The sequence below is a fragment of the Gallus gallus genome, chromosome 17 (assembly GCF_016699485.2).
Source record: "Gallus gallus isolate bGalGal1 chromosome 17, bGalGal1.mat.broiler.GRCg7b, whole genome shotgun sequence".
Taxonomy (NCBI): Eukaryota; Metazoa; Chordata; class Aves; order Galliformes; family Phasianidae; genus Gallus; species Gallus gallus.
The window spans coordinates 8,434,988-8,451,531 of record NC_052548.1 but is presented as its reverse complement, the minus strand read 5'-3'; the positions used below and the strand labels follow the sequence as shown (position 1 = coordinate 8,451,531).

At 55.5% G+C, this 16,544-nt stretch overlaps 1 protein-coding gene across 4 annotated transcripts in view; it reads right to left on the bottom strand.

Moving 5' to 3' along the window:
• Nucleotides 1-477: 477 nt before the first annotated feature.
• Nucleotides 478-16,544, bottom strand: part of NOTCH1 (notch 1) — a 35,639-nt gene continuing 19,572 nt past the window's right edge. For 2 of the 4 annotated variants that reach the window (XM_046901649.1, XM_046901650.1), the window contains exons 11-34: nucleotides 15,872-16,105; nucleotides 15,489-15,599; nucleotides 14,621-14,813; nucleotides 14,389-14,534; nucleotides 14,037-14,150; nucleotides 13,142-13,261; nucleotides 12,888-13,040; nucleotides 12,323-12,551; nucleotides 12,000-12,201; nucleotides 11,763-11,916; nucleotides 11,443-11,627; nucleotides 11,164-11,296; nucleotides 10,594-10,851; nucleotides 10,390-10,502; nucleotides 9,405-9,976; nucleotides 8,218-8,646; nucleotides 7,277-7,425; nucleotides 6,459-6,675; nucleotides 6,023-6,113; nucleotides 5,627-5,792; nucleotides 4,585-4,880; nucleotides 4,185-4,332; nucleotides 3,995-4,092; nucleotides 488-3,758 (exon numbers count right to left, since the gene is read on the bottom strand). In XM_046901649.1, coding sequence (XP_046757605.1) covers nucleotides 2,283-3,758; nucleotides 3,995-4,092; nucleotides 4,185-4,332; nucleotides 4,585-4,880; nucleotides 5,627-5,792; nucleotides 6,023-6,113; nucleotides 6,459-6,675; nucleotides 7,277-7,425; nucleotides 8,218-8,646; nucleotides 9,405-9,976; nucleotides 10,390-10,502; nucleotides 10,594-10,851; nucleotides 11,164-11,296; nucleotides 11,443-11,627; nucleotides 11,763-11,916; nucleotides 12,000-12,201; nucleotides 12,323-12,551; nucleotides 12,888-13,040; nucleotides 13,142-13,261; nucleotides 14,037-14,150; nucleotides 14,389-14,534; nucleotides 14,621-14,813; nucleotides 15,489-15,599; nucleotides 15,872-16,105 — 5,987 coding nt within the window. In that variant the 3' untranslated portion in view covers nucleotides 488-2,282. Of the gene's footprint in view, nucleotides 3,759-3,994; nucleotides 4,093-4,184; nucleotides 4,333-4,584; nucleotides 4,881-5,626; nucleotides 5,793-6,022; nucleotides 6,114-6,458; nucleotides 6,676-7,276; nucleotides 7,426-8,217; nucleotides 8,647-9,404; nucleotides 9,977-10,389; nucleotides 10,503-10,593; nucleotides 10,852-11,163; nucleotides 11,297-11,442; nucleotides 11,628-11,762; nucleotides 11,917-11,999; nucleotides 12,202-12,322; nucleotides 12,552-12,887; nucleotides 13,041-13,141; nucleotides 13,262-14,036; nucleotides 14,151-14,388; nucleotides 14,535-14,620; nucleotides 14,814-15,488; nucleotides 15,600-15,871; nucleotides 16,106-16,544 lie in introns of all 4 variants that reach the window. The other 2 variants (NM_001397796.1, NM_001397797.1) reach the window with 2 other exon arrangements.

Here is a 16,544-nt window from a genome sequence, read left to right as displayed (position 1 = left end):
CTTTAGATGCCTTTCCATCTGTATCCATGTAAGCAACCACATGTGAGAGCCGGAGCTGCCATATGCTTGGCGGCGTGTGAAGCAGGAAGCACCGTACGTAATTCTTATCACCAATTGTAGAGGGCTGTTTCTACGGACCCCAAGTAATTAAAAGTATGCAGCCGTGCTTCACCCTTGGCCGCCTCATCAGCCAGAGCGTTCACCAAGCAGTGCTGTAGCGATAGGTTTGGAATGCACACGGAAGGTTGCAAAGCACGTTTTCAGCGCTCCCCCTCTTGGGTCCCATCCTGACAGCAGAGGCAGTGGGGGAGGTTGGGGCACCCGGAGCACAGGAGGACTCAGCAGGAGGCTCAGTGCACCCCTCACACGTGGGGGCTTTGGTAAGGAGGGAGTGCCACTGAGCAGAGGACAGCCCTGCAGCATGGAAAGCCAAGCGGGTATCAAGCCCAGATTGCAGTCAGGCCACAACAGAAACACCAAGTTCCAGTTTTAGTAAAATCTAGATGCCCAGAAGCATCATTTATTGCAAATCAGTTAACCAAAAAAAATACATCATTTTTGCAAACTACAACTTTGCATGTAGATAACTTTATTACAGAAGATATCTTTTCTTAAACTACACTCTAGTTTATAAAACATAGGAAGATTCAACACCACGTGATGTTTTTAATCACTCATTTTAGGGATGTCACAATAACAACGGCCTGAAATGTTCACTAAGATGAGTGCTCAAAGCTCTGTGCTTTGAGAAATCCGTTTTATTTGGTGTTCTAATAGAAAGGAATGAGGAAGAAGAACCCTTTTCTTAGGTTTTGTGGATTAGCTGCTCTCTATCTGCCTGTCCCATAGCTCCAGTCATAGGGTGTCTGCTTGCCTTTGCACCCGAGCGAGTGAGATCCCAACACCTCTACAAGGCGATACGTTTCCGATAGATTTAAGACTTGCTCATTTAGATTTTTGAAACAAAATCCACCTTCTCTTAAAAAAAAAAAAAAAAAAAAAAGCAAAACGTATTTACAAACATTAAAATCTGCCACAGGCTTATACTGTATTTTACAGGATACACAGAACGAGTGTACATCAATATAAAAAAAGATGCAGCACTCCAAGAACAAAACGTCAGTGGCTCCAAGCACAGCCGGGCTGTGCTGCCCCAGCTCCGGCCCAGTGGCCGTGGGGCTGCAGGGCTTCCTCACCTCCTCGGGCTGTCTGCCTTCAGACATCCCCTCTACCATAGGCAGCCATCCTTAAAATAAGGATGCGGTTTACGAGTTTACATCGGCATTGCTTTCTTCGACACTTACTCAAACGCAAACACAAAAAAACAGCAACTAAAAAAAAAAAGAGGAAAGATATTCGAAGTGAAGTTCAGTCTGCTCTGTGTATGAGCTCCACGGCTGTGGGTTCGGACCATACCCCGTGCTTATGGCTTTGCCCTCAGAAAGCGTGGCAGGTGCTCTTCTTGCTCTGTGGGGCGGCTGCTGGTTTGTTTTATCTCACGCCTGTCCTTACAGGTCTATAGACATGATTATTTTCTTTTTTTTTTCTTTCTTTTTTTTTTAAATCATAAAAATCATTTAAATATATATTTATATATATATAAAAACGAGAGAGAACAAAAATTCCTATTACCAAGGCAAATATACAACTCTATAATACTGAAATTTAAACAAGGAGCGGTACCATAAAATGTCCTCTCGGATAGAACAGCAAAGGAAACATTTTAAAGTACATTTCCCAAACCCACCCACGCTGCAGTTATTTCCCCTATGGAGTGGCATTTTTAGTCAATTTTTTTTCTTCCTCTTTTCTTTCTCCCATCTCTTTCTGAATTGAAAGAGAGAAAAAAAACAAAACAAAACAAAACACAATAAATTAATGGCATTGCAGAATCCTGAATGGTCGCTTATAGCTTCACATAAACATCTCCTCTCAAATCAGCACAACGAACCCCAAGCAAAAGAGAATGTCCCATAAAAACCTCATCTTTACGATTCCTCGAAACACAACAACTGGTGTCTCACATTGAGTTCTTAACAATAGAACATATAAATAAAAAAAGGCAGTGTTCTGGTGTCAAATAAAAAGTACATAAATAAATACTTAAAAAAAAAAAGGAAAAAAAAAGGAAAACAAAGCATTAATTTGTCTTTTTTTTTTTTTACTTTTGTATAAAAACGTATTTTAAAAAAAAGGATCCTTTAATAAAAGCATCCAGCGTCCTGTTGAACAACAAAAAAGCAGCTGTCTCTCAGGCTGCAGTCCCTGAGCCCCACTGGGTCTCACTTGAAGGCCTCGGGGATGTGTCCCATCTGCGACTGCATGCTGGTGGGGGGGCTGGAGATGCCCTCGGACCAGTCGGACACGTTGGAGTGGGGCGAGGAGCTCGACCACTGGTCTGGAGACTCCGGAGAGGGAGTGAGGAAGGGGTGGTCGGGCACCTGGAGCTGGTGGCTGGGGGTGTTGTCCAACGGGGAGGAATAGCTGTGCTGGGAAGGGGGGGTCAGGAACTGCGTGGTGGTCATGGGCTGCGCGAGGGAGGACGGCAGAGAGGTGGGTAGCAGCTGCGAATCTTGGGGCAGGATGGTGTGCACCGCCATGGCGCTGCTGCTCACCGGCTGCATGTCGGGCTGGCTCAGCTCAGTACCGAGGAAATTTTGGCCCATGTGGCCGCTGGCGTTGGAGCCGGGGTTGTGGTGCTGCTGCGGCTGGGGCTGCTGCTGGGGCTGCTGTTGAGGCTGCTGCATGCCAGGCTGCGGCTGCATTCCGGGCTGCGGCTGCATGCCGGGCTGCTGCATCTGCTGCATCTGCTGGTTCTGCAGCAGGTGGGGCTGGGAGGCCAGCCGGGTGCTGGGCATGGCCTGGTAGCTCATCATCTGCGACAGGCTGGTGCTGGGCAGCCCGTTGTGCAGGGAGCTCATCATGCCGTGCTGCAGGTTCTGTGCTTGCTGGTGCGTGCCCGGCTGCATGCCGCCCCGCATGGCGCCGTACTGGTTCTGCACCATGCCGCTCTGCAGCCGGCTCAGCCAGTCGCACTGCCCGCTCAGGCCGGCAGCTCCGCCGACGGAGAAATTCATCGGGGCGTTGCTCATCGCCGTGCTGGGGCTGGAGACGGGGAGGTGCGAGAGGCGCGGCGGCACCGCCTCGAAGGCCATCCTGCCAGAGCCGCCCAGGGCCATCTCCTGCTTCCCTGCCATGTTGAGGTGGTTGATGCTCATGTGGGCGTCGGGCATGCCAGGCAGGTGGTTCAGAGGCATGGAAGGGGACTGCTGGAACGGAGAAGTCATCAGCGGAGGGGAGGCGACGTCGGACAGGTACCCGTGGGGTGACTCCAGGGAGTCCACTGGGGACAGCACGCTGGAGTTGTCGAGCAGACAGCCTTTTCCATCTTGTGATTTTTTCCTCCGGGCTTTCAGGTCTTTGGAATCCTTGCCGTTGCAGCTCAGGCCCTTGGTGCTCGGCTTCCTGGCCTTCTTGCCCTGCACGGCCGGCTTCAGGTTGCCGATGTAACTGCTGGGGGAGCAGAGCGGGGGGGACAGCGTGGGGGCCCCGAGAGGGCCGCTGTGCAGCGGAGGGCTCCGCACCAGGTTGTACTCATCCAGCAGCCGCACGATGTCGTGGTGCATGCGCTCCTGCGCGATGTCCCGCGGCAGCCGGTCCATGTGGTCCGTGATGTCGCGGTTCGCAAAGTGGTCCAGCAGAACCTTGGCTGTTTCGTAGCTCCCTTCTCTGGCGGCGAGGAACAGCGGGGTCTCCTCCTAGGAACCCAGATGAAGTTAGGTCTGCGCTCATTTGTCCTCCAGGTAGCACCACTCTGTACCCCCTACCAAGCACTGCATACGGCATAACCCTTAACACCAAACCCCACACCCGGAGTCACAGCAGAACAACAGCCTCAGTGCCAGACAGTGTTGTATTACAGGCTCAAAGTGCCTTTTAACACAGTGCCCAAATACTTCTTTCTCTGCCCACTGGTCAGCCCCGAAGACCCTACCTTATTGTTCTGCATATCCTTATTGGCACCGTTCTTCAGGAGGACGACTGCGGCTTCGACATTGTTCACAGCAGCTGCCCAGTGCAGTGCTGACTTGCCTACAGGGGAAGGCCAGGAAACACAGCAAGAATGAGTGAGTGGGAAGGGGACTAGTAAAGCAGCCCTCCTCTTCTTTAGCCTCCCACTGTACCCAGATCATCCACAGCGTTGACGTCTGCGTGGCAGTTGATGAGGTCCTCCAGCATCCCCTCCACAGCCAAGCGAGCAGCCAGGATCAGTGGGGTCGTCCCGTCGTGCATTCGGGCATCGAGATCAGTCGCCCTGTTCCTTATCAGGATCTGCCCCAGCCAGAGGAAGCATAGACGTTAGGTGGGACAGACCTCAGAGACATGCAGAGCTCGCAAGCCCTTCTTGGGGGGTGTCACAGAACCATATCGGGCAGGTTGGAAGGGACCTTAAAGCCCATCCAGCCCCAAGCCCTGCTGTAGGCTGGTTGCCACCCACTGGATGAGGCTGCCCACGGTCCCAACCGACCCGCACCGCTGACAAACGCTTTCAGCAGAAAAGCAGTGGTGAAAGGACCCTTTTACCTGGAAGACTCCTTGGGCATCAGCAGAGACAGCGGCGTGCAGAGGGGTCCTGCCCATGTTATCCTGAATGTTCGCATCAGCACTGGCTTCCAGCAGGCGTTTGGCAGCGTCGGAGCGCGAGTAGCGGGCAGCCAGGTGCAGCGCGGTCTCGCCGGTGCGGTCAGTCTGGTTGTGCAAACTGGCGCCTTGGTAGATGAAATCTGAGATGACTGCAGGGGCATCGTCCTCCTCCTCGCTGTTGCCAGTCTCCAGCCCTCCTCCGCTGCACGAGGCGATCATGAGGGGCGTGAAGCCGTCTGAAAAGCATGGGGGAAATCAGTGAGAAAAGGCTCGCTGCCTTCCCGTAACGCGGGCGGCTCAGCGAGATGCTCTGTCTGCAGTAGATGCTTATTCCCGTGGGTACATATAGACTGAGTTCCTGACTGCTTCTGCACATCAAACACAAATATCCTTCCTCTGATATGGATGTGAAATTCCTCCGTGGCTATCTCAGCACTCTCTGGTTTTCCTGCTTTGTCTGCTGGCTGGCACACTGACACGCCAGGTGCGATCAATACGAAGGGTTGCTCAGCACACACTTCAGTGTGGCACAGCACAGCCTTAGCTATTTCCATTATTTCAGCAGACAGTTTCAGAGAGATGGGGAAGACCAAATGTTTGAAACACTTTAAATGTCTACTAACTATTCATATAGCCAAAAGCTTGGAAAGAAGGTCGTGAAATGTGCATTTGGAAGTGGATGATCTCTAAGGCCCCTTCCAACCCAAGGGCAGGGGAGAAGTGGAATGATTTAATGGCTCTTCTGTATCCTCTGATTTCCCTCTCTGTGATTAAATGAAGAGATCTTGTTGAAAGCAGAATTTGGCGGAGTGTCTCACGCAGAACAGCAACTGTGCCATGCAGAGGGGTGAGCGCTAATTGTGACATGTGGCTGAGAGGGCAGGGACAGCGCATTAAAAATGGAGATGGGAGCTCTGGGACTGCCCATCCACAGGCAGTGAGGATCTGAGACGAGCCAAGAAGAGAAGGCAAAGAGCCTTACCTGGACCTCGTACGTTGACATCCATGCAGTCTGCATCGATCTCGCCCTGTGGTGGGGTAGGGGCCATGGAGGAGATGCGGAGGTCGGCAGCATCCAGGTGCTGCTGAGTCCACTGCCTGTGGTCCGTCTGGTCATCCGTGTCGGGCAGCATCGCCTGCTCCTCGAACTGAGGGACAACAACAAATGCTGAGCATGGGATGGGGGAGCTGAGCTGCAAGGTGGGAAGTTCTGCAAGCTGCACAGGTGCGTTTGCATTGCAAGCAGGTTTAGAAAGCGGCCTTGGGAAGCCCCAAGGGACATCCCGTGTGCTGCTTTCCATGGAGCTCTGTTCTTTCCATGCCACAGCCCTGAGAGCGGCTGCTGCAGTGTAGAAAGGGAACCCTGCAAGCAGCTTACCCTGAACTTCTTGGTGTCCAGGGTCTCCTCGTCACCCCACTCATTTTGGTTGTCGTCCATCAGCGTGCCGTCAGAAGCATTTTTGAGGGGTCTTTGAGAACAAAACCATGCCAAGAATTAGTTCCTCTGCAGGGACTGATATGTGATGGGCTGTGCTTTATGCATGCACTGAAGAATCAACGAGGCTGATTTTCGGGACATTCCCCTCAAGGTGCCTTTCGTACTCTCCCAAGAACCAACGGACCAAGAAGCATCAAAAAACCTCCTCCAAACTAAAGTGTGGTTTTCCCAATGCAGAACAATACAAACCCCCACTTCTCTCCTCCCCACCGCTCCTCTATGATGCCTTAGAGAACAAAACCGAAGGGACGGTTCAGAAGAGCCCCCAGACAGCCCCGCTCTGCCGTGCCTGTCAGATAACAACCCCATTACTCACTTCAGTCCAACAGAATCTTCCCCAAGTGGTTCCCGGCGCTTCTTCTTGCTCGACTCCGTCACTTTGAAGCCCTCTGGGAACCAGAGCTGGCCATGCTCCCTGCGCCGCTTGCGGGACACCAGCACTCCCACTCCAATGAAGGCAAGCAAGACCAGTGCAGCCACCACCACATACATAGGATACAGCTGGGAGTTCCTCGCGGGCTCCGCCGTTTCACCTGGAAAGCAGTGGGGCACAGAGAGACGCTGAGACATGGAGCTGCATAGCAAACGAGTGACAGAGTGGAAATGAAGGAAAATTAGTTAATAAAGGGACCCAAGGCTGATCTAAATCAGCCCCCTCCCAAAATAAGGTCATTTTATACGCTATTAATCAGAATTGCAAACTATCGGCAAATTCTCCCCTGCACAAGGCAGCCTGCATCAGGAGACAGCTTTACTTTTTTCTCCTGTAAGGAAAAGGATTAGCAAACTTCAAATCATTGCGCTTGCATTGAGCTGTTAAGACAAAAGGATTTAGGGGGGATTTTCAAGATACAAACTTCAACTCCTTGCATGTCACTGATTGATCGGAGCTGGTTGGGCTGCGTGGGCTTTTTTTTTTTTAACTTTTATAGTGATAATGATTTTGAAATAAACCCGGAATAAGCAAAAATCATAAACACTTTTGGTATTGTTTTTAAAAGCAGACTTGAGGGAATAAAAAGATGCAGAGTTATTAAAACCAGATTGCGCTCCAATGTGGCACCTGAGCCATCACACCGATAACTGAGCACGGATGAGGTGGGGAAGTTTCAGGCTCTCATCAGCTGCACTTACTCTTGACGGCCTCTATTTTGTAGGGAATGTTGAGGTTGCCCAGGGAGGCCAAGGCCCCCAGGAAGGCCGCCACATCGGTTGCGCTCTGGAAGCACTGGGAGGACGACTGGATGCACTGCCTGTTGTCAATCTCCAAGTAGACGATGGATCTGCGAGAGAAGAGTCAATGGGAAGTGAGGGGCCACCATCACTCACCCTGCAGGGCAGCAGGAGGTGTGAGCCCATCTCGTCTCTTCTCCTTGGCCCGAGCCCTGGGCTCACACTGGTGGTCTATTGGATCTGCCTCCATGAACACTGCAAAGCCTGACTCCTTATCTACAGGAATGCAAGGGAACCTGCTGCACCATGCTCTGAAACTACCCAGACACTACAATATTGTAAATAAGGCTGTTTGGGAGCCTTAAGATCTTTCACATCAGTTTCACTGCTCAAACTCCTTTGGTTTCGTTGACTTTTGATTGAGTCCACAGAGAGGGAAGGTCAGATCTATATGTTTATACAAAAGAGCTCCAAACACAGTCTGCAGCGATTGAGTTTTACAACAAAGCTCTTGGAAGCATTTCCCAGGGAGAACCTGAGGCTTAGCCCAACGCCTTCCTGCGAGCAGACATCAGCTGGGCCAGCCCCCCTGCCCAGCAACACCCAGTGTGGGAGCCCCGCAGCACTGTGCAGAGGTTCAGGTTGGGTATTAGGAAAGATTTCTTCTCCAAAAGAGTGGTAATGCACTGGCACAGCTGCCCAGGGAAGCGGGGCAGCCACCATCCCTGAAGGTGTTCCAGAACAGTGGAGATGTGGCACTGAGGGATGTGGTCAGAGGGCACGGTGGGACAGACTGAGGTTGGGGATCTGAGAGGGCCGTCCCAGTCTTAATGGTTCTGCAATTCTGCGTTATTATTATCAAGGCACAAAACCAACCCTGCTCTGTGACAGAGGCCCCTTACCCTCTGATGTCCATCTGATCCAGCTCTCTCTTCTGCCTCCTGCCAGCCCGCGAGTAAAGGCTGCTCTTCACCTTGTTGATGACAGCACTGGACATATCTGCCCAGTCCTCCGTTGACCTCTTGATGTAGTGCTTTTTCAGCTCCTCCTCGTTGCCATAGTATGGGAAGATCATGTACTCTCCCTTGGCGTTCTTCTTGAAGACTACATTGGTGTGCAGCACACGGCTCAGCTCCCTCAGGAAATTGAAGGAATTGTTCTTCAGGTTCTCGGGGGTGATGAGGACCACCACCACCAGCGTGCCATCCGCCAGCTTCTCGGGCATGTTGTTTGCACAGTCCAGCCCGTCCCACTCACACTCAAAGTTATTGCAGCCCTGGTCACAGTGACCATCTGAGAAGTGGTCCTTACAGTACTGGTCGTACAGAGGGCTGGGCAGAAGGGAAGAAAGACAGAGGAATGAATTAGAGCAGGTGCTGTGCGTGCTACGGGTCAACGGTTGGACTAAATGATCTTAGTAGTCAAGCTTTAATGATTTTATGATTCTACGATTATTGCTAAGAAAATAGTCTGTGCTTCCCAAAGAGCTCTCTTTTGTGTAAATATTATTTATCTTAATGGATATGGGACCAGTTGACATGGAAGGCAATTGTGCCATGCATGAGCACTGCAAAGTGCTCATCGAAGGGGTGAAGGACAGCAGCTGTTGTGTCCTAAGTCACAGTCTAGATGCCAGAGAACAGGGAGAAGTGCTGTGAGCTACATTACAAGTCACATTTTAGATGCAAGGGGCAAATTGCTGAGACCCAGAGAAGACATGAGGACACAAAATAGTTATTCAGATTAGAATTTGCTCCCAGATTCCTGGACAAGTCCCCGCTGTTGTCAAAGACAATGCCTGCGACGTGCCTGGATTCTCACATCACCATGCTTCCTGCTTCATCTTCCCTACACTGAACCTCACTGTGCCACTACTGCTGGTCACAAAACGCACATTTGTGGCACGATGCAGGTCAGGGCAGCAAAGCCAAACAAAGAGAGCTCCCAAATGTGCACAGAACTCTGTAGGACCAGGGAGAACTATGGGGACTTGAGATGCAGCCCTACATGCAGGAGAAGAGAATGAAGACCCCGCCAGAGGACTGCAGCGCTCACGGCTCTAAAGCAAGAGGACCAACGAGTCACTTACTTGCACTGCCCCTCGTACTTCTGGCAGTCAAACCCATCATACAGGCAGCCCGCGTTGTTGCACTGCGAGTCACACTTGCCATCATTGAAGTACTTCCAGCACTGCAGTGACTGTGAGCAGTTCTTCCAGGGGTCGTTGAAATTGAGCGAGCAGTCGCCGCCGTCCCAGCCGCAGGCGTGGTTGTTGCACTTCCCATCACAGATCTTATTGCCAGCATAGCTCGCACAAACGGCGATCTCACACTTCTCCTCGATTTTGGGTGGGATGATGTCCTGCCCGAAGCCGCCTTGGAAATCAAAGTCGAGGATGTGGCAGTTGAGGCCGTTGAAGTTGGCGGGGCAGTTGCAGTGGTAGTAAGGGGAGGCGTCGCTGAGGAACTCGCAGGTGCCCCCGTTGTAGCAGGGGTTGGAGATGCAGGGGCTGCTGGCCGGGTATTGGCACTCGGGGCCCGTGAAGGCCGCTGCGCACACACACTTGGAGCTCTTGTGCATGGAGATGCAGGTGCCACCGTTCAGGCAGTGCAGGGTCCCGCAGGTGTGGGAGTCGTTCTCGCAGGTGGCACCCACAAAGCCCTGGGGAGGGGACAGCATGGAGGGGTCAGTCCTATGGCCTGGTAGGACCGCACGTGTGTGCGCTGGGAAACTCAGCCCAAACGTGGTGAATCAGATCTAAGGGCACAGCTGTGGTGCCGCCTCTGAAACTAGTGATGGGCAAAATCACCTACAGCACGAACCCCATTAGAGCATCCCCCTGAAAACAAAGGGAACTCTTCTCCATCTCTGCCTGTCCCACATTTACGTGGCATGAACCGTCCCCCACCAGGCAGAAAGGAGCCTGCCCCAGAGCTGGGTGTCACACCGGCAGCGCTGACCCTCCTGCTCCTCCCTGACCCAGCAGATGAAGAAGGCTTGGATGCGTGGATTCTCCTCCCAATGGAAGGGGCTCATTTCCCCACGCTCAAAGCAGGAGCACAGCGGGAACCTACCGGGGGGCACTTGCAGATGAAGCCGCGGCCGGTGTTGCTGGCCACAGCGCACGTTCCCCCATTCCTGCAGGGTTTGCCCTTGCAGCCATCCACCACGGTGTCACAGCGACGCCCTGCAGAGGGACAGGAGGGCGTGAGCTGCAAAGCAGGGCGTGCGAGGTGCTCGGGGTGCACTGCAGGCAGCGGGCGGCACGCGGTGCTCACCTGCGTAGCCGGGCCGGCACTCGCATTTGTAGTCATTGACCCGCTGCACGCAGTTCTGGGTGCCGCGCGCGTCGCAGGGGTTGGAGAGGCACTCGTTGACGTCTCCCTCGCAGCGCTCCCCTACAAAGCCAGGGGGGCAGATGCAGCTGTAGCCACCTACCCGATCCGTGCACTTGCCATTGTTAAAGCACTTGGGCCCCAGGGTGACGGGATCAAAGAAAGGGCTGCAGTCATCCACATTGATCTCACAGTGCACCCCTAGAGAAATGGGGGAACAACCCACACAGCTCATCAAACAGTATCGGGGGGCTCGGAGGTCCCTCGTGCAAACCTTCCCTGCGAAGGGGCTGAGCCTGACCAACTCAATGGCAGTCTGAGCCACCGCTCAGTGGGAAGCACGCAGCCCATGCAGCTCGTGCCCAAGGCCACGTGGCCTTGATGGCTGAGCCCGCCAGCACACGCAATCCTCTATTGCTGCATTTGCTTCTGCAAGCCCGAGCAGCTAATGAGCAGATACCAAGGATATCTGCATTCCACCCGCTAATGCCCCAGCCTGGGGAATTAATTTACCTTGAGTTCCTCTGGGGCAGGAGCATTTGTAGGTATTGATGAGATCGATGCAGGTTCCTCCATTCTGGCATGGGTGGGACAAGCACTCATTGATCTCCTCTGAGCAGTTAACTCCATGATAACCAGCCACGCACTGTGAGGAGAGGAGAGGAGAGCTGTCAGAGACCTTCACCCAGCTGCTGCACGGTGCACAGAACATACAAACACCTGATCTATTCCCGATCCGCCTGAGTTACTGCAACCCCCAGAAAGAGCCCAACACAAGAGAGCAGCTCCCACCTCACAGGAATAACCCCCCAGGTAGTCGGTGCAGGTGGCTCCGTTCTGGCAGGGGTTGGGGGAGCACTCATCCACCTGCTCCTCGCAGTAGCTGCCGGTGTAGCCGGCCTGGCAGCGGCAGAAGTGAGTGTTGCCACTGTCCACACAGAGCCCTGAGTTCCTGCAGAGATGAGCGACGTCGATACCTGCCAGAGAGAGCAGTGAGATGCGGGGACCTCAGTGACACCCAGGAAAACGGTGCATCCCACCACAGTGACAGCAATCCTTGGGAAACCTGGGGAATCCCAGGCCGTGCACAGGGCATGGTGGCAGGGATGTACCTTGCTGCTTTGCAGCCACCTCGCAGGAGACGCTGGGGACATCACAGTAGAGCCCCGTCCAGCCGCTGTTGCACTCGCAGCGGTACAGGTTGTTGGTCTGCCAGCACTTGCCCCCGTTTTTGCAGGGCGAGGAGTCACACCAGCGCACCAAGTTCTGTGCAGGGAAAGCAAGGGAGGAGGTCAGGCCCAGAGAAGCCCCATCCCTGCATACAGGGACCCCTGGAATCTTCTCACTACCTGGCAGTTGAGCCCAGTGTATCCCTGGGGACAGGTGCACTTGTACGTCCCGTAGCTGTCCTGACACGTGCCCCCGTTCAGGCAGGGCTTGGAGTCACACTCGTTGATGTTGTGCTCACAGTAGCTGCCCGTGAAGCCGGATGGACAGAGGCAGGTGAAGGTGTTGATGCCATCCACGCAGGTCCCCCCATTGAAGCAGGAGCTGGAAGCACAAACACCACATCCTCATGAGTCACCCCCATGGCTGACACTCTTGGTACTGGATACCAGTCCCAAACCCCCTCCAAGCCCACCCAGGGACCCCAGCCCCATGCTGGCAGTACCTCTCAGTGCAGTCTGGTGTGTTGTTCTCGCAGTGGATGCCGCTGAAGCCGGAGGGGCAGGTGCAGGTGTAGCTGTTGACGCAGTCGGTGCAGTTGGCCCCGTTCTTGCAGGGGTTGCTGGCACACTCATTGATGTCCTCCTCGCACTTGAGCCCACGGAAGCCGGCCAGGCACTCACAGAAGAATGTGCCAATGCCATCCGAGCAGGAGCCACCATTGTGGCACGGATCTGGAAATGGGGCACGCATGCGTTGGGTGCAACGGGTCCCACCCTGGTGTTCTCCCCACACACAGAGGGATGGGACAGAGGCCAGCCCAGCCCCAGCTGGGAAAGCACGAGGCACACGGGACACACTTGCTCATTGCCTGCACGTCACCGTCCCCCCCAGCCTCCTTCCTGCCAGCCACCACCTGGCCTAGATTGACGCAGCCCCATGGGGATGGGGCTGAGACATTCCCAAAGCCCGACAGGCCCGGACCCACACAGAGACACAGCTTTCTGAGCACGGGGAGGCTGACCCAGCCCTGGGGAGCACACACAGCCCCGGGTGCCCCTGGCTCTTACTGGGCTGGCAGTCGTCGATGTCGGTGTCGCAGTTGCGGCCCGCGAAGCCCACCCGGCACAGGCAGCGGTAGCTCCCGTTGGTGTTCTGACACGTGGCCCCATTGCGGCATGGGCTCTTCACACACTCATTGATGTCAATCTCGCACGTCTGGCCTGCGGGACAGCGGGATGGGAACCACATGAGCCGGGGGGCACTGGCAGAAGCACCAGGGCTGGTCACTGCGCCCCAGGCCCACCCCGCAGAGCAGGCTCACCTTGCCAGCCGGGCGGGCAGCTGCACGAGAACCTCTTGTAGTCCTCTGACTCCCGGCACTCGCCGCCGTTCTTGCAGGGGCCGCCGGCGCAGGGGGCCAGCACGTCCTCACAGGTGGCTCCTGCACAGGGACAGGTGCCCGCTGACCACCTCCCAGGGGACATCGGTGACCACGCAGCCTCCGCCTGCCCTCAGCATGCTTCCTGCAGCTGCCCATCCAGAGCCCTCTCCTTCATCTCTATGACCCCTGGCCCCCACAGATCTTTAAACCCTTGCAATCTGGGCCTCGTTAAAAGGCCGCACATTTCCTCTGGACGGGAAGTGCCGCTCAGGGTGTCTTTTCCCCCCTCCCCCTCCGTTGCTTTTCCTGTTTACATCCAGCCAAGGGACACGTTCCCTCCGAGCCCTTATCTTCCCTGTCAGCCAGTATCTCCCGAACTGCCCTTTGCTATTTTCCAGAGCCTTCCCCTCCGCTCCTGCCCTATCCCCATCCCTCCCCCCCCAGGGGTTTCTATGGCCACTGCCGAAGGCAGGAAACAGCTCATGGCTTCCTGCTATTGTGCTCTGGCTGCTGCTCTGTGCGAGCGGAAGCGAGAGGACGGCAAACAGGAATCAGCTCAGCAGAATTGCCCGGCCCCGCGGCCTCGGACTGCTTTTTCCAGCCCTGGGCACCATTGTGGGAGAACCAACAAGGCCCCATTGCAGTGGGGTGGGTTCCCAGTGCCTCTGCCCTCTCCAGCGGAGGAAGACGAGGAAGCTCTGACTAGCTGCTCCTCAATGCTCCTCTCAGTTTCCTCCAGCTGTGCTGCAGCACAGGGGAAGCATAGGGGAAGAGCTGGAGCAGAGAGACCTGTTTGCAGCCTTATGGGAGGGCTGAGGGGCTCCTGCCCCCTCACCTGTGTAGGGCAGGAGGCAGTTGCAGGTGTAGCCGGCCACATCGTCGATGCACGTGCCTTGGTTCAGGCAGGGGTTGGAAGCACATTCATTGATATTGGTCTGGCAGTTGGGTCCTGGGTTAAAAAAAAGGAAATAGAGCTTTAAAAACAGGGTGGGATGGAGTCAGGGGCATGGAGAACCTCCTGCTGTCAGCTCCAGCCGCGGGACCCCAGACTGCCAAAGGTCCCCAACTCCCTCCTGGCATAGGAATCTCCACTGTGCCTCCACTGACACCTCTGGTCAATGGGGACATCCTCCTGGAGCTGCCACCCAGCCCCTGGCACAGGGCAGTGTCCTCAGCCACATCCTTACCGCTGAACCCCTCCCTGCAGGTGCAGATGTAACCGCTGGTCATGTCCTTGCAGGTGCCACCATTCATGCAGGGGTTGGATTCACACTCGTTGTTGTTGATGTCACAGTTTGTCCCGCTCCAGCCCGGGTCGCAATCACAGCGGTAACTTTGGGGAAAAACAAGAGCATAAAGCAGAGGTTTTGGTGCCACCTGACCGTGCTTTGGTGTGAGCAGTGCTGTGCCCCAGCCTACCCGTTCAGCCCGTCGTGGCACCTCCCGTGGATGCAGGGGTTGCTGTTGCACTCATTCACTTCGGACAGGCACTTGGGGTCATGGAAGCCTTCGGGGCAGAGGCAGGTGAAGCCATTGATGCCATCCTTGCATGTGCCCCCATTGTGGCATGGGTTGCTGGCACACTCATCGATGTTGATGTTGCACATGCGCCCTGGGAAAGAGGTGAGCAGCAAAGTGTCAGTTCTAGCAGGGACACGGGACACGTAGACTCCTTCACATATTGGAGTCTCAGATCTCTGGGCACACACGTGTGCCAGGCCCGCCTCTGGGGTAAGGGGAGTTCGCACCACTGCATTGCCCTTCTGGCTTAATCCAGTGCAATCAGGAGGGGAAATCAATGCAGTTGGGAGGGGGCCACGCTGTGGGCTCCTGTGGTTCAGGAGGGACTATCGGAGGGAGCCAATTTCAGCCTGTAACCCTACCTGCTGAGGCTGACAAAGGATGGCTTTATGGAAGGCTCCTGGCAAGCAGGAGCACAAAGAGCCGCGTGGCCCCGCAGCCCTCAGTGCCGCGAGCGGGGAGCCGGCGGGGTCTGCTGCTATCAAAGCTCTCTGCTTTTTGCAGCGTTGATCAAACAAACCAGTTAGACAAGGCAGCAACCCGATACCCATGGGAGTGGATGCAATGGGAGTCAGATTCCCGGCACTGGAACGCCTTTGATTTTGGCTCCAGCTGGAATCGCCCGCTCAGACAAGCGGGAGGTGTTGGGCTGGGGTGGCAGCACTGCCGGGTGCCCAAGGCAGGGGCAGAGCCTCCCCAAGACGTCCCCACCCCCCCCGGCTGCTCACAGTGCCCCAATCCTCGCCTCGCCGTGCCCCACTCTCACCTGTGTACCCCGGCTCACAGGTGCACTCATAGCCGTTGATCTTGTCGATGCACTTGCCGTAGTCGCAGGGGTTGCTGGCGCAGTCGTCCAGGTTGATCTCGCAGTTGGGCCCTTGAGGAGGAAAGCGGGGGTGTTAGCAGGGTGCCCCCGGCCCTGCTGACGATGCACAACAAACCCCACGGGTGCTGCTTCCGCACCACAACAAAGCCTCCCCCGCAGACAGCTTCCAGCTGGGGTGCGGGTGCTAAACTGGGAAAACCTGCCCCGGCCGAGGACACCCCTTCCCCAGGCCATCCCCTAAAGCAGCGCATCACAGTGAACCCATCCCAGGATAGGCTGGGTGCTTCGCCGGCACCGCCGCCCCAGGTGCTCCCATTGCTTACCCGTGGTCCCCTTGAGGCACAGACAGTTGTAGGCGTTGTCCCTGTCCTGACAGGTCCCCCCGTTTCTGCAGGGCTGGCTCTGGCACTCATTGATGTTGATGTCGCAGCGGTGGCCTGTGTAGCCGGGCTGGCAGAGGCAGGTGAAGGCGGCGATGCTGTCCTTGCAGGTCCCATAGTGGCACGGGTCGGGGTTGCACTCATCGATGTCGATCTCACAGTGAACACCTGAGAAACCTGGAGCCATTGGAGACACACGGTGAGGATGGAGCACATTTGGGGGGCAGATGGACAATGTTGGGGTGAGGATGGAGGCCAATGGGGTGAGGATGGAGGACGCTGGGGTGAGGATAGGGGATGTGAGGTCGTGACATGAGATGTTCCTGCCCACCTGAGGCGGGCACATGGCAGCACCCACCCGCTCCACCAGTCGCACCAGTGCAGCAGAACCCCCCAAGTGCAGGGCGCAGGGTAGTGGAGCCCCCCTGGGCACGGGGCCTTTCAGTGCCTGGGTTGCAGGCTTTGTCCCGGGGCTCACAATGATCTGCATTAAGCTGCCTCAGCTCAGGAGTGGGGCCCCGCACTCGCCTGCATCTCGTCCCGGAGCGTGCGGAGGGGGGGGGGCGGCCGCATGCACCCCCGAATAATCACCCCCCAGCAGATCCTATTCTCCCAG